The sequence below is a fragment of the Microcaecilia unicolor genome, chromosome 3 (genome assembly GCF_901765095.1).
Source record: "Microcaecilia unicolor chromosome 3, aMicUni1.1, whole genome shotgun sequence".
NCBI classification, from domain to species: domain Eukaryota; kingdom Metazoa; phylum Chordata; class Amphibia; order Gymnophiona; family Siphonopidae; genus Microcaecilia; species Microcaecilia unicolor.
In genome coordinates, this window is record NC_044033.1 from 477,007,993 (window position 1) to 477,020,012 (window position 12,020).

General features: G+C 48.5%; 1 protein-coding gene across 7 annotated transcripts in view; it reads left to right on the plus strand.

The window, feature by feature from the left end:
- Positions 1-5,869: 5,869 nt before the first annotated feature.
- The window catches only part of RIMS1 (regulating synaptic membrane exocytosis 1), an 871,728-nt gene continuing 865,577 nt past the window's right edge, over positions 5,870-12,020 (plus strand). For 5 of the 7 annotated variants that reach the window (XM_030199020.1, XM_030199021.1, XM_030199022.1 and 2 more), the window contains exons 1-2: positions 5,870-6,033; positions 6,984-6,990. In XM_030199020.1, coding sequence (XP_030054880.1) covers positions 5,870-6,033; positions 6,984-6,990 — 171 coding nt within the window. The remainder of the gene's footprint in view (positions 6,034-6,983; positions 6,991-12,020) is intronic. The other 2 variants (XM_030199019.1, XM_030199018.1) reach the window with 1 other exon arrangement.

The following is a 12,020-nucleotide window of genomic DNA, read 5'->3' on the forward strand; positions in this document are numbered from 1 at the left end:
CATTCCCGGGATGGACGATGCCTCAGACCTTAGTCACACAGGCGAAGGAGAGCTTGGGGCCTCTAGCGGGGAAAGGGCAGCACGTGATCGTGCCTCCATGGCCGTATGGGATAGGATGGGGCTACCCCCCACAGCCACCATACTATGGGGCGTGGCCAGGATTTGCCCCCCCCCCCCCTTACCAGCCATGGCAAGCGACTGGTGCTGCTCAACACCCGGCGCACGCAGGGGCCTCAGGCAAACCAGACCCTAGTCACTCGGGCATGAACCCGGGTAACCCGATACGGGACCCCACTAAGAAGGTCGATACGCAGACGATAGACACTGCAGGTATGTCCAGTAGCACACTTGAGAATGTAAATGTTGATGTGAAGGAGGGGGAGAGAGCGGGTGTGTCAGAAGGGAGTAATGCAGCGAAGGTAGGGGAGCAGGGCGCACACACGGAAAGAGAGGGCACAAACACAAGTCAAGGTGAGCATGCCAGTGAGGTCAAGATTACAAATGACAAAAAAGCTAAGAAGAAAAAGAAAGGGAAAGGAAAGAGAAAGGCTAGACGAGGAGACTCCGACTCGGAGAGCAGTTCGAGTTCTTCGTCCTCATCTTCCTCTTCATCGGATGGGGACGACGAACCACAGAGCACTGAGTTAGCGACAGCGGGCGCCAGGGACGAACGCCCACCCCCCTAGCAGCGTTACCACACATATGGCGGTTAGTGCCCAAGTCCATACTGAAAAAGATAAAGAACAGGAAATACTTTGACATGTTTCAGGTGCTAGAGGGGAGGAAGAAGAGTAAGATAAGGAGCAAAGATGCAAAAGAAAAGACAGTTACACGAGCAACCAGTACACCAAGATCGTTATTTAACTGGTTACTGGCGTTCCTCAGGGTAATAGATGCAGCGGGACATGCCGACCCAAACCAATTTAGCCCGATGCTGGCATATGCCCACAACATACTGTTGGCCTATAGGGACTACGAGGGATACAGATGGTTAAAATATGACGAAGAATATAGGGACAGAATGGATGGGAACCCTGCATTAGGGTGGGGTTGGAAAGATGCGGACCTGTGGATGTACACAATGACTAACAGGGGGGCGGTAGCTGGCACACAAGGTAGATCCTTTCGGCCCGGGGGGCTACACGGGGCAGGGAGAGCAGCTAGCCCACTTGATGGAGTTTGCTGGAGATTCAACAGAGCCACATGTACTTTACCGAGCTGCAAATTCTTTGTGCCTCTTGCGGTGCACCGCACCCGGTCGGCAAATGTGTCAAGAAAGCCCCCGACCGAACCTCCGCCCAGATATGACACACAGAACAGGGTAAAAGCTCCTTCCCCGGTTAACCTAGCCGCTATGCGGCCTTGGTTAGCACGATACCCCCGCAGGAAGGAAGCATTTTCAATTGAAGAAGGTTTTGCACACGGATTTAGAATTTCATACTACGGCACACAGCAAGGGAGAATAGCTAGAAACTCCCCCTCAGTAATACGTTTGCGGCAGGAAGCCAGGGCGCGTATTTCTAAGGAACTAAGCTTAGGGAGAGTGGCGGATCCTTTCCGTCATCAGCCTTTCGAAAAATTCATAGTCTCCCCGCTGGCAATCATTCCCAAAAAAGAGCCAGGAAAATATAGGCTTATACACAACTTATCGTATCCAGTGGGTGAGTCAGTGAACGATTTCCTTCCCCCTGAGGCTACCTCAGTGCAATATGCCACTTTTGACATGGCGGTACAACTGTTGAGGCAATCTAGACAGGGAGCACTCATGGCCAAAGCAGACATCGAGTCGGCATTCCGGCTACTACCGATACACCCAGACAATTTCCCCATACTAGGTTTTAAATTCGAAGGGCAATACTATTACGATAAGTGCATGCCCATGGGTTGTTCGGTGTCCTGCGCCATATTCGAAACTTTCAGCACGTTCTTGCATTGGGTAGTTGAGAGAGCCTCGGGGAGAAAGAACATCATACATTACCTAGATGACTTCCTGTTCGTCGGACCGGCAGCCAGCCTAGCTTGGCAATGCACTCTTACTCAATTCCGTGAGATATCAAAATCATTTGGTATCCCCTTAGCGAAAGAAAAAACATGTGATCCAACTACCCGTCTACAGTTCCTGGGCATTGAGCTGGATTCCTGCAGCATGGTTTCTCGAATCCCGTCGGATAAGATTAAAAAGCTAAAAACACTCGTAGTGGGAGCCTTGAGTAAAGAAAAGGTCACCCTGCGTGAAATGCAATCATTAGTTGGCAGCCTCAATTTTGCTTGCAGAGTTATCATTATGGGTCGGACGTTCCTGCGCAGGCTATCCAGCTCAATGTCAACAGTGCGTAAACCATCACACCATATAAGGATGACGAAAGCCATGAAAGAAGACCTTAGAGTGTGGTACACGTTCCTGAGAGATTTCAATGGCAGAGTAGTTTGGCTAGACCCCCCTATATCCAATAGCGACTTAAAGCTGTATACAGATGCAGCAGGCAGCATCGGCTTTGGGATATACTTCCAGGGGGAATGGTGCGCGGGCGTGTGGCCGACGACCTGGAAAGAACAGCCCATTATTAGAAACATCACTTTCTTGGAGCTATTCCCGATAGTAGTGGCAGTAGCTATTTGGAGCGGCAGACTACGCAACAAGAGGGTAGTTTTTTGGTCGGATAACAGGGCAGTAGTAGACATACTGAATAGACAAAACGCGCGCTGTCCGCGAGTGGTGGACCTAGCGCGTGAACTAGTTATGCTGTGCATATTTAATAACATATTGTTGCGCGCGAGACATGTGCCTGGCGCAAATAACCCAATTGCTGACGCTCTTTCTCGTTCAAAGTGGGAAGACTTCCGGAAACTGGCACCGCAAGCTGCGGCGGAGGGAGAGCCGGTACCCAGCTACCTCTGGAAGTTCGGAGCCCCGAGGCTTGGCAATTACTGAAACAATCATTGGCACCACGAACATGGGCAACTTACATAGCGGGCTACAGGAGGGTCAACGCCTTCCTGCACACACGGGGATGGCAAGACGGACCAGTGTCGGACACCGCGATCGCAGAATACATAACACACACAAAAAAGGCGGGAGGGTCTCACAGTTCTGTGTCCAGACACCTGACCGCATTCTCATTCTTCACAAAAATAGCAGGTTGGGGCGACCCAAGAAACAGGTTTCTAGCCAAAAAATTACTAGAGGGTTGGCGGCGCGAACGCGGCGCTAGACCAGATAGGAGACTACCAATCACGCATGATGTGTTGTTCGAAATCTGGCGTGCACTGCAGTCAGTGTGCACATCAGAATTCGAAACTCGGCTCTTCCGAGCAGCATTCACAATGGCCTTCTTTGGGGCATTGAGGGTATGCGAATTGGTAGCTACATCCAAGAAAAACGCGGTTGCTGCAGGCCTCCAGCTAGAGGGTGTCAAATTGTCAGAAAATACACTACAGATCGTAATCTGCAGATCTAAGATGGACCAACTGGGCAGGGGGCAGTCAGTCACTTTAACCCAGGTGGATGCGCTACAGACATGTCCCGTAGAAAATGTCAGAAAGTACCTAGCGACGAGGCCCGCAAGCTGTGAAGCGTTCCTAGTACACCAGGATAGAACCCCATTGACACTATTCCAGTTCTCCGCAGTATTGCGCAAGTGCTTGCTGAAGATAGGACGCGACCCAAAGAGTTTTGGAACGCATTCCTTTAGGATAGGGGCCGCCACATGCGCGGCAGCTTAAGGCTTCCCGCCGACATCCATTCAAAAATTAGGCAGGTGGAAGTCTGACGCTTACAAGGGATACATAAGGGATAAGTCACTGGGTAAGCCAGGTCCCTCTGGGTCCTAAGTAATATACACATTCTTGTATGTTGCAGGGTCTCCAACTGTGTGGATTGTCGGCCACTCATTCATTAAATGGGCAGCACGCAGAGCTCAGACAAGACCAGGTGGCGCACATTTAGGTTTTGCCACAAGAGGAGTGAGGATTCACTGGTCAGGCGTGCCAGGCATGAAATGGCCCCAGCTAGTGCCATTACTACGACAGAAAGCCGACATCCTTGCCCCCCCCCCCCCCCCCGCAGCTGTAATAATTCACTTGAGGGGGAAACGACATAGGAACACTCCCCTGCATAGACCTAGTCCGTGTTGCCGAACGAAACCTGTCAATAATTTCACAACTTTTTCCCAATACTAATATTGTCTGGTCTGACATAATCCCAAGATGGCGGCACAGACACTGGAAGATCTGGGGCAGACCCAGAAAGAAAGTTAACAGGAAGATTGCTGCGGGGGTAATGGTTAGGGGCGGGTGGCAGATCACACACACATGGGCCGACGAACTATGCGAGGGATCATTTTGGAAGGATGGTACGCACCTATCCGCCATAGGATATGACCTATTTAACAATGACCTACAAAATGTGTTAGAGGAGATATTTCCTGCATAAAAGGCCGCAGCTTTTAGAGTGGGAGGTCCGGGGCAAGCTATGCTACCCCGGCCTGGTGGCGGGGTACCCAAGCCTGATGGTTGAAGCTAGGCAGCTGGGGCAGCTGCGAGTACGGTGGAGCCCCCTTGCTAGACAGCGGGGAGCGCAGGTTTACGATTGGTCAGTCCTGCTAGGACGGCGGACTGCAGATGGACATTGAGCCAGAGGCTGGAGGAGGCTTGGGTATGCCCATATGTAAGATGTTTGTATATAAATAAAGCTGCGGCCAAGTTATACCAGATTAAATACATTGTGTCTTGAGATGATTAATGATGTTACTGCTAAAAATTTGCAAACTGAGGTCTCTCGGCTGCCTATGTTACAGAAAGGCGCAGTGCCCCCTTGGGTGCACGGAGCCGAAGATAACATGGCACCGTGCACCGAGGGGGCATGCGCGATCAGGCCAGCGGGGTGCCCAGGGCAGGTACGAGGTGTTCGCCTGCCCGACGCAAAAGGGCACCCCGCTGGGAGAAGGGAGGAGAGTAAAACGGGGTATAAAGCCCCGGGGAGGAGCCCGGATGCCCTCTTTCCTGTCCGGGCTCCAGGTGCTCCCAACCCTCCCTGCCCAATTTATGCTATGTTTACTTGCATTGTTCTATACTGTCGCAGCTTTGGCGGGGTACCCAAGCCTGATGGTTGAAGCTAGGCAGCTGGGGCAGCTGCGAGTACGGTGGAGCCCCCTTGCTAGACGGCGGGGAGCGCAGGTTTACGATTGGTCAGTCCTGCTAGGACGGCGGACTGCGGATGGACATTGAGCCAGAGGCTGGAGGAGGCTTGGGTATGCCCATATGTAAGATGTTTGTATATAAATAAAGCTGCGGCCAAGTTATACCAGATTAAATACATTGTGTCTTGTGATGATTAATGATGTTACTGCTAAAAATTTGCAAACTGAGGTCTCTCGGCTGCCTATGTTAAAAGAGAGGGCTGCAGACCATGCTGATGCCTTTTAGCCCTCTCCTAGTCCCACCCTGACCTCCCAGCCTCTCCTCCCTCCCCCAGCCCTGCTGGGATTTGGTTCCTGCTGCTTCTCACCTATTAGCTGTGTGAGTGAGGATGGGGAGGAGGGGAGCTGGGAGGGAAAGGCAAACGAGAGGGAGGAAGAGCCGGGGCACTCTGCCATATTGATTGCAGTGCGAGAGCAACACTGCTGTGTGTCAGTCTCTTAGAGAGAATGTGCTAGGATGTGCATCAGAGGAAAAGAGAAAGACATGTCACTAATCCCGGGAAAACAAAGAAAGCCGGTTGGATGCAAGCGACCGTGACAAGCTTGATTTGCTATGCGAGAGAGCTGCTCGATCAGCCGAGGACTACCTTATAACCAGGGGGTGGGAAGACGAGCCCGTTTTGCTCTGGCAAAGGTGAGGAGGGGGGAAAAGAAAAGGAGGGCTGCCGAAAATGTCTTCATCCTTAGGGCCCTGCGGCCCTCGCCCACCTATCATACCTCCCCAAATGCCAGAAATCCCCGACCTGAGCCACCTGACAGAGGAAGAAAGGAAAATTATTTTGGCTGTGATGGACCGGCAGAAAGAAGAGGAAGAGAAAGAGGAGGCCATGCTAAAGTAAGGAAACTGTATCAATTCATGTATTTCATTTTGGACCCTGTCCAGTCACAGGACGATGATTTGCTGTAGGTGGGTTTTCTTGTATTCAGCACAGCCACCCCCTTTTTCATGTCAAATGATTTGATGTAAATGACAGGGTTGGAATTATTTGTCCCTGTGCATCATCACATAGGTCAGGATTTTATTTTGTGGTCGATGCCATCTTTGTAAACCGGTAGCACCCTCTGCCCCCCCAGGGTTTAGATGGAAGATGATCTGTCGTAAGTTCAGACCCAGAATCCACGGTTCAAGTGCGATATTTCTAAAACGTCTAAGTCTCTTGTATCTCTCTGTACGCACGGTGTACAGATTACGGCCTGTGCCAGATCAGTAGGATTTCTGTCTCCAAATTGTTTTTATTTTTTTTTAAAAGGGCCTTCGTGTCTGGAGAAGTGATGCTGATGAGACTGTTAGGCATGTTTTGGCAATGAGCGAGAGGTCAGATTAGGTCTGCACTAAAATCGTGAGTGCATGTGATAGCACCCCATGTGTAGTCCATGGATAGACAAGGAGTGGCAGTGTGTGTGTGTGTGTGTGTGTGTGTTGTGTGTCAGTGTGTGTGTGTGTGTGTGTGTGTGTGTTTACAGCCACTGGACTGCCGTGATTTTTTTTTTTTTTTTGACAGCCGGGATGTATGGTGGCTACATGCTGGGAGCTTTCTCACCGGGAGGGGCTGTCAGCTCTTCCCCCTCCCCCTCCCTCGGCAGCTGAGGGCTGCTCTCTGCGTCCGTGCAGGTGGAGCTGCCAGGCTGCTCTTTCGGTGGGCGCTGGAGCAGGCGGGGTAGCGGTAGAAGGCAGAGGGCACTGTGCTTCTGCCCCTTTGAGCAGGCACCGAGGAGAAGGCAAAGCCTGGCTGATGTGCCCGAGAGCCCGGGGTGTGGCTGGATGATCAGAGGGCAGTTAGAAAGATGCATTGTAGGATGTGGACCAGCAATTTAGCCATGAGGTGTTCGATGGCCGAGTAAGTGCTTTTTTTTTTTTTTTTTAATGATTATCTACCTCGTTCCTATTGCTATTTCGTTCTGTCAGATCGGGTGGCCATCACTAACCCCTCCTGCCACCTTTATTTTTGGATGTAATTGGGCAGATGATGTGGCTCTATTGGTAGGACATGATGATGGCATGGTGTGCAGCACGATGTAAGAATTGAATTCAGTGTATGGCTAACTTTTGTCGTGCTACAGTGATGCTGCTGCCATGTCTTAGATGCCTGAGTACTCAGATCCTGGAAACACCCTTCCTGTCAGGGCCCTTAAACAGCAGCCATGGAAATGTAGGCTTATAATGGAATAAGCCTTAATCATCCCTCCTGTTTAACACCTAGTCAGTTCCTGTTGTAAGAGAGCTGTGAGGATAAATAAAAATGTTTTCCAGAAGGGCATTGAAGATCTATGAGAAGTTTTTTTTTCTTTATTTTTTTTCCCCCCCTGAAATGGATGGAGTGGGGGAGGAGGAACTTTCAATTCATTCATGGCACAGATCAAACCTGAATGGATTCCGCAGGAAAATGCGATCATTCTGCATTTGTGTTGGTCTAGAACATCCATCAAATGTGTTAATATCTTTGCTGTTAGCATGTCGTTCTAAAATGTTAGTTCATATCGAATACAAAGTATTAATGTTCAGCACGGGGAAAAGTCATCATATATAATTCATAATCAGCATGTTACATAACGGAGAGAGACTGTATTAAGATGATCATTTGTGGAGATCCATAGACAACACGCTTTCAGATGCAGAAAGTATCTTTCTTTGACAGCTTGTGGTCTTGTAGACAGATAAATTCACTTGAGGGTGTTTTCACGCCTTCCATAATCGTACTGCTTCTTAACTATTGGTTTCAGCAGCTTTCCCTTTCTTCTTTAGGATTAAAAAGGTTCTGTGCTGTGAAATAGTAAAAACAGTTTTAAAAAAAGTTTTGTACTAATACCAGTAGCTCAGTGCCACAGAATAATACTCCCAGTGCACAACCGTTTCCTATCTTCAGCAGAGGAGTGTGGTAGCCGTGTTAGTCCACTGTTAAGGTTATCAATAGAAATCAAACAAAATAAAACATGGAAAAGAAAATAAGATGATACCTTTTTTATTGGACATAACTTAATACATTTCTTGATTAGCTTTCGAAGGTTGCCCTTCTTCGTCAGATCGGAAATAAGCAAATGTGCTAGCTGACAGTGTATATAAGTGAAAAACATTCAAGCATTGCTATGACAGTCTGACAGGGTGGGAGGATGGGGGTGGGTAGGAAGTATGCATGGGGACATCAAAGTATACCATTGGTATTCTAACAGGGTGGGTGTGGACAGGTGAGGGGAGGGTGATCAACAGAGACATACAGCTTTATGGTTTATAATGGGCTAGGAACCCCAGGTCCTTGTTAAGTCCTTTCTGTTGGGTGTTAAAATATTCAATCATTCTGACTTCAAAGGTCTTACGTTCTTGTATGGTTTTAAAGTTACCTTTGAGGATTCTCACTGTGAAGTCACTGGTGCAGTGTCCTGGTCTTGTAAAATGTTGCCCAACAGGCGTGGGAACCCTGCTGGCACCAGCATTGTTTATATGATGTCTATGTAAATCTTCAGCATAAAGGTCTGCTCTTCTTTGATTATGGTGAGAGAAGGCAGTGCCTCCTCTCATATTTTAGTTCTCTTGTCCAAGGATGGAGTGTGTGGGGGGGGGGGGGGGGGGGGGGGGGGGAGGGAGACAGGAGGGATGATCTATTTTTCCACCTTAACAAATATCTTTTGGCAAAAAGCACAATTCAGTTCATTTTCTAACCGCTAGATAATGAACACCAAAGGTCAGGGGTTGCAGTTTTGCTTCACCCATCTTGGATAAAGTAATGTTTTTCTCCCTTCAAATTCCATATGCTGCCTGTGCTGTTATTCCACATGTTTGGGATATAAAAAGGATTGAACTTTTATTTGCCACTGGCCAGTAAACGCTTGTTCTTTCTTCTTTTCTTTGTCACAGAGAGGGTAATTATGTAAATGGTGCTCAAAAATTGGTAACGGAAAAGATCACGCTAAGTGTTGTCTATAAAGGCTGCATGCTTTTTATAGAATATCTGCTCTTTAATCAGTGCTATTTAACCGGCCAGGAACGGCTCCTTACGTCGGCTAAGCGCTAATCCTCAAAGTGAGGTAGCCGGTCATCTCGACTGAATATTAGCGCTTTGGGCTAGATTCTATATATCGGGCTTAAAAAATCGGCACCAAAAAAAATATTCTTAGGAGTATTCTATAAACTGCGCCTAAATTTAGGCACAGATAATACAGTATGCATAAATCTAGGTGTAGTTTATAGAATACACCCAACACCCATTTTCTGCAACTATATTTAGTCGTGGTCATTTACGCTAATGAAAACCTGGTGTAAATGCCGATTCCTAAATTACACGCAGAAGGGGCGTATTCTATAACAGTACACGTAAATTCTAGGAATGCCCATGACCCTCCTATGGCCACACCCCATTTTCAGATCCGTGTCATCACTTTATAGAATCCGGTTAGACAGTTGTGCGTGTAAATTCTAATTAATGCCAATTAGTGTCAATAATTGCTTGTTAAGTTTGATTGGCTTGTTAATTAGATTGCATGCCAAATCCAGAATACAACCGGATTTACGCGCACTATACACAATCTGGGGGTTAGTGGCTAGCCCAGTCACCAGCAGGTCTATCTTTGGCCGTTATAACTTAGGTGGTCAGCCAATGAATATTGGCTTAACTGGCTTTGATTGTAGCAGCCCCCCCCCCAAAAAAAAATTCAATGCCATTCACAGGATACGGCCCAGCATTGAATTTCTGGGTTCACCGCCGACCACTTGAGTTAGCTGGGCTGCTTTCCATGGTCTGAATTTCGGCCCCTATATATTTTGTTTACATTTATTAAGTTTTTTTTTGTATACCACCCTTCAAAAGTAATTAACAGAGTGGTTCACAGTGCTTAGCGCTAATTCTCTTGCCCAACGCTGGGTGCCAGACTTACGCCTGCTGAAACCTGGTGTAAATCCCAGTACCCAAGTCGGGCACGAAAATCCACTATTCTATAAGACCCTGTGCAACATTTTGGAATGCCTCTGACCCGCCCATGCCCCTCCCAAGGCCATACCCCCTTTTGGGTTGTACCCTGTGGGATTTAGGTGCTCAGTGTTATAGAGTAGCCTGCAGCCAGATGAGTGCGTTAATCCAAATTGGTGCCAATTAATGTCAATAATTGTGGTTGTTGACATCCAATTATTGCTAGTTAATGGCTCATTAGCCAATTCATTTGCACACACATTTCAGAATTGTGCCCAAATTTGGGTGTGCCATATATAGAATCTGGGGGAAAATCTCTAATTCTGCCAAGTGTTCATTTGGCTTCTATTGAAAGAAAGACTGCTGTGAGATATGTACATATTTAACTAGGTTTTAGTCCAGATTGTAAGGTGTGAGGGCTTTAATAACTAAGCTTTGTTCTTCTTCCCCAGGGACACAGGATAGAAAAATCCCTTGGTGAAACAGGCCCTATATCTGAGCTTTATCCATCTTCTTATGAGAATGTGTTGTGCTTATACATGAGAAGACAGGACAAATAATGATAGTAATATTTAAGGAACTGTGCGCTGTGATTATTCTTTTTTTTATCTATCCTGTTTTTTAAATGGAAAAAAAGTAAATGAAACAGCTCCTTAGTATTCAGATAAGAAAATATTTTCAATAATAATCATGCCTTTTTGGTTGTCTGTAAGATAGCCTGATGCCAGGAAAGCTTCTTTATTCACATTCTGGTGTGACCCCCCTCCCCCCTACCTTCATGTGTAAAAACCACTGCTGCCTGTGAGAACTGGATGGACTGTGTTGCTGCTTGATCATGAGTGGAATGGCGGTGGCAGTACTGTGTCTTCAGTGCAGAACTGCTGCATAGAAGTCTCTTTTTTTTGATTGTACAGAAGTATTGATTTGTTAATTAATACTGGGATCTCATGTTAATAGATGGAATAAGAATTTTTTTATTTTGGCTGTTTGCTAGGATTCTTTGATTACATTGAGTCCTCTTCCTCCTTATTAGGAGTAGCCTAATGGTTAGAGCAGGGCAGCTGCGTACCAAGGGTGGGGCGGTGGGTGCGGTCCGTCCCGGGTGCACGCCGCTGGAGGGGTGCAGAGAGCAGCCGCGTGACTGTCGGCTCCGCTGGTTCCCTGCTCCCTCTGCCCCGGAACAGGTTACTTCCTGTTCCGGGGCAGAGGGAGCAGGGAACCAGCGGAGCCGACAGCCGCGCGGCTGCTCCCAGCAGCCAAGAATGCACCCGGGGGGGGGGGGGGGGGGGGGTGATGCGCTGGGGGGGTGTCATTGCGCCAGGAGGGGGGGGGGAGTGCGCATCGGCGATCCGCCCCGGGTGGCAGCCGACCTAGGATCGTCACTGGAGCAGGGGACTGAGAATCAGCTGAAATCCTGCTCCTTGTTATCTTGGGCAAATCACTTCACCCTCCTTTGCCTCAGGTACAAAGCTAGGGCTCCTTATACTAAGCGGCGGTAAACCCAATGCGGGCATACCGCTAGCTATACAGAAAGTACAGTCGGGCTACCGTAGCAGCCCGGCGGTACATCCCACCCCTAGCGCGCCGTCATTTCTGGTGCTACAAAAATTTATTTATTTTTGTAGCGCTGGAGTGTACCCGGTGGTAATCGAGCAATGCTGCACACTGCAGGGTTAACACGGGAGCCCTTACCGCCACCTCAATGGGTGGCAGTAAGGGCTCCCCCCTGAAATGGCCCCGCGGCAAGTGCTTTACTTGCCGCCCTGCCATTTCCAGCTGCGGTAAAAGGGGGCCTCGGTGCACATCTAAAGCACGTGCCAAAGCTAGTGCTGGCCCCCTCTTGCCACAGCATGCTAAAAGGGGCCTCTAGATTGTCAGCCTTCCAAGGACAGAAAAATACCTGCTGCACCATTCTGATAGCTTT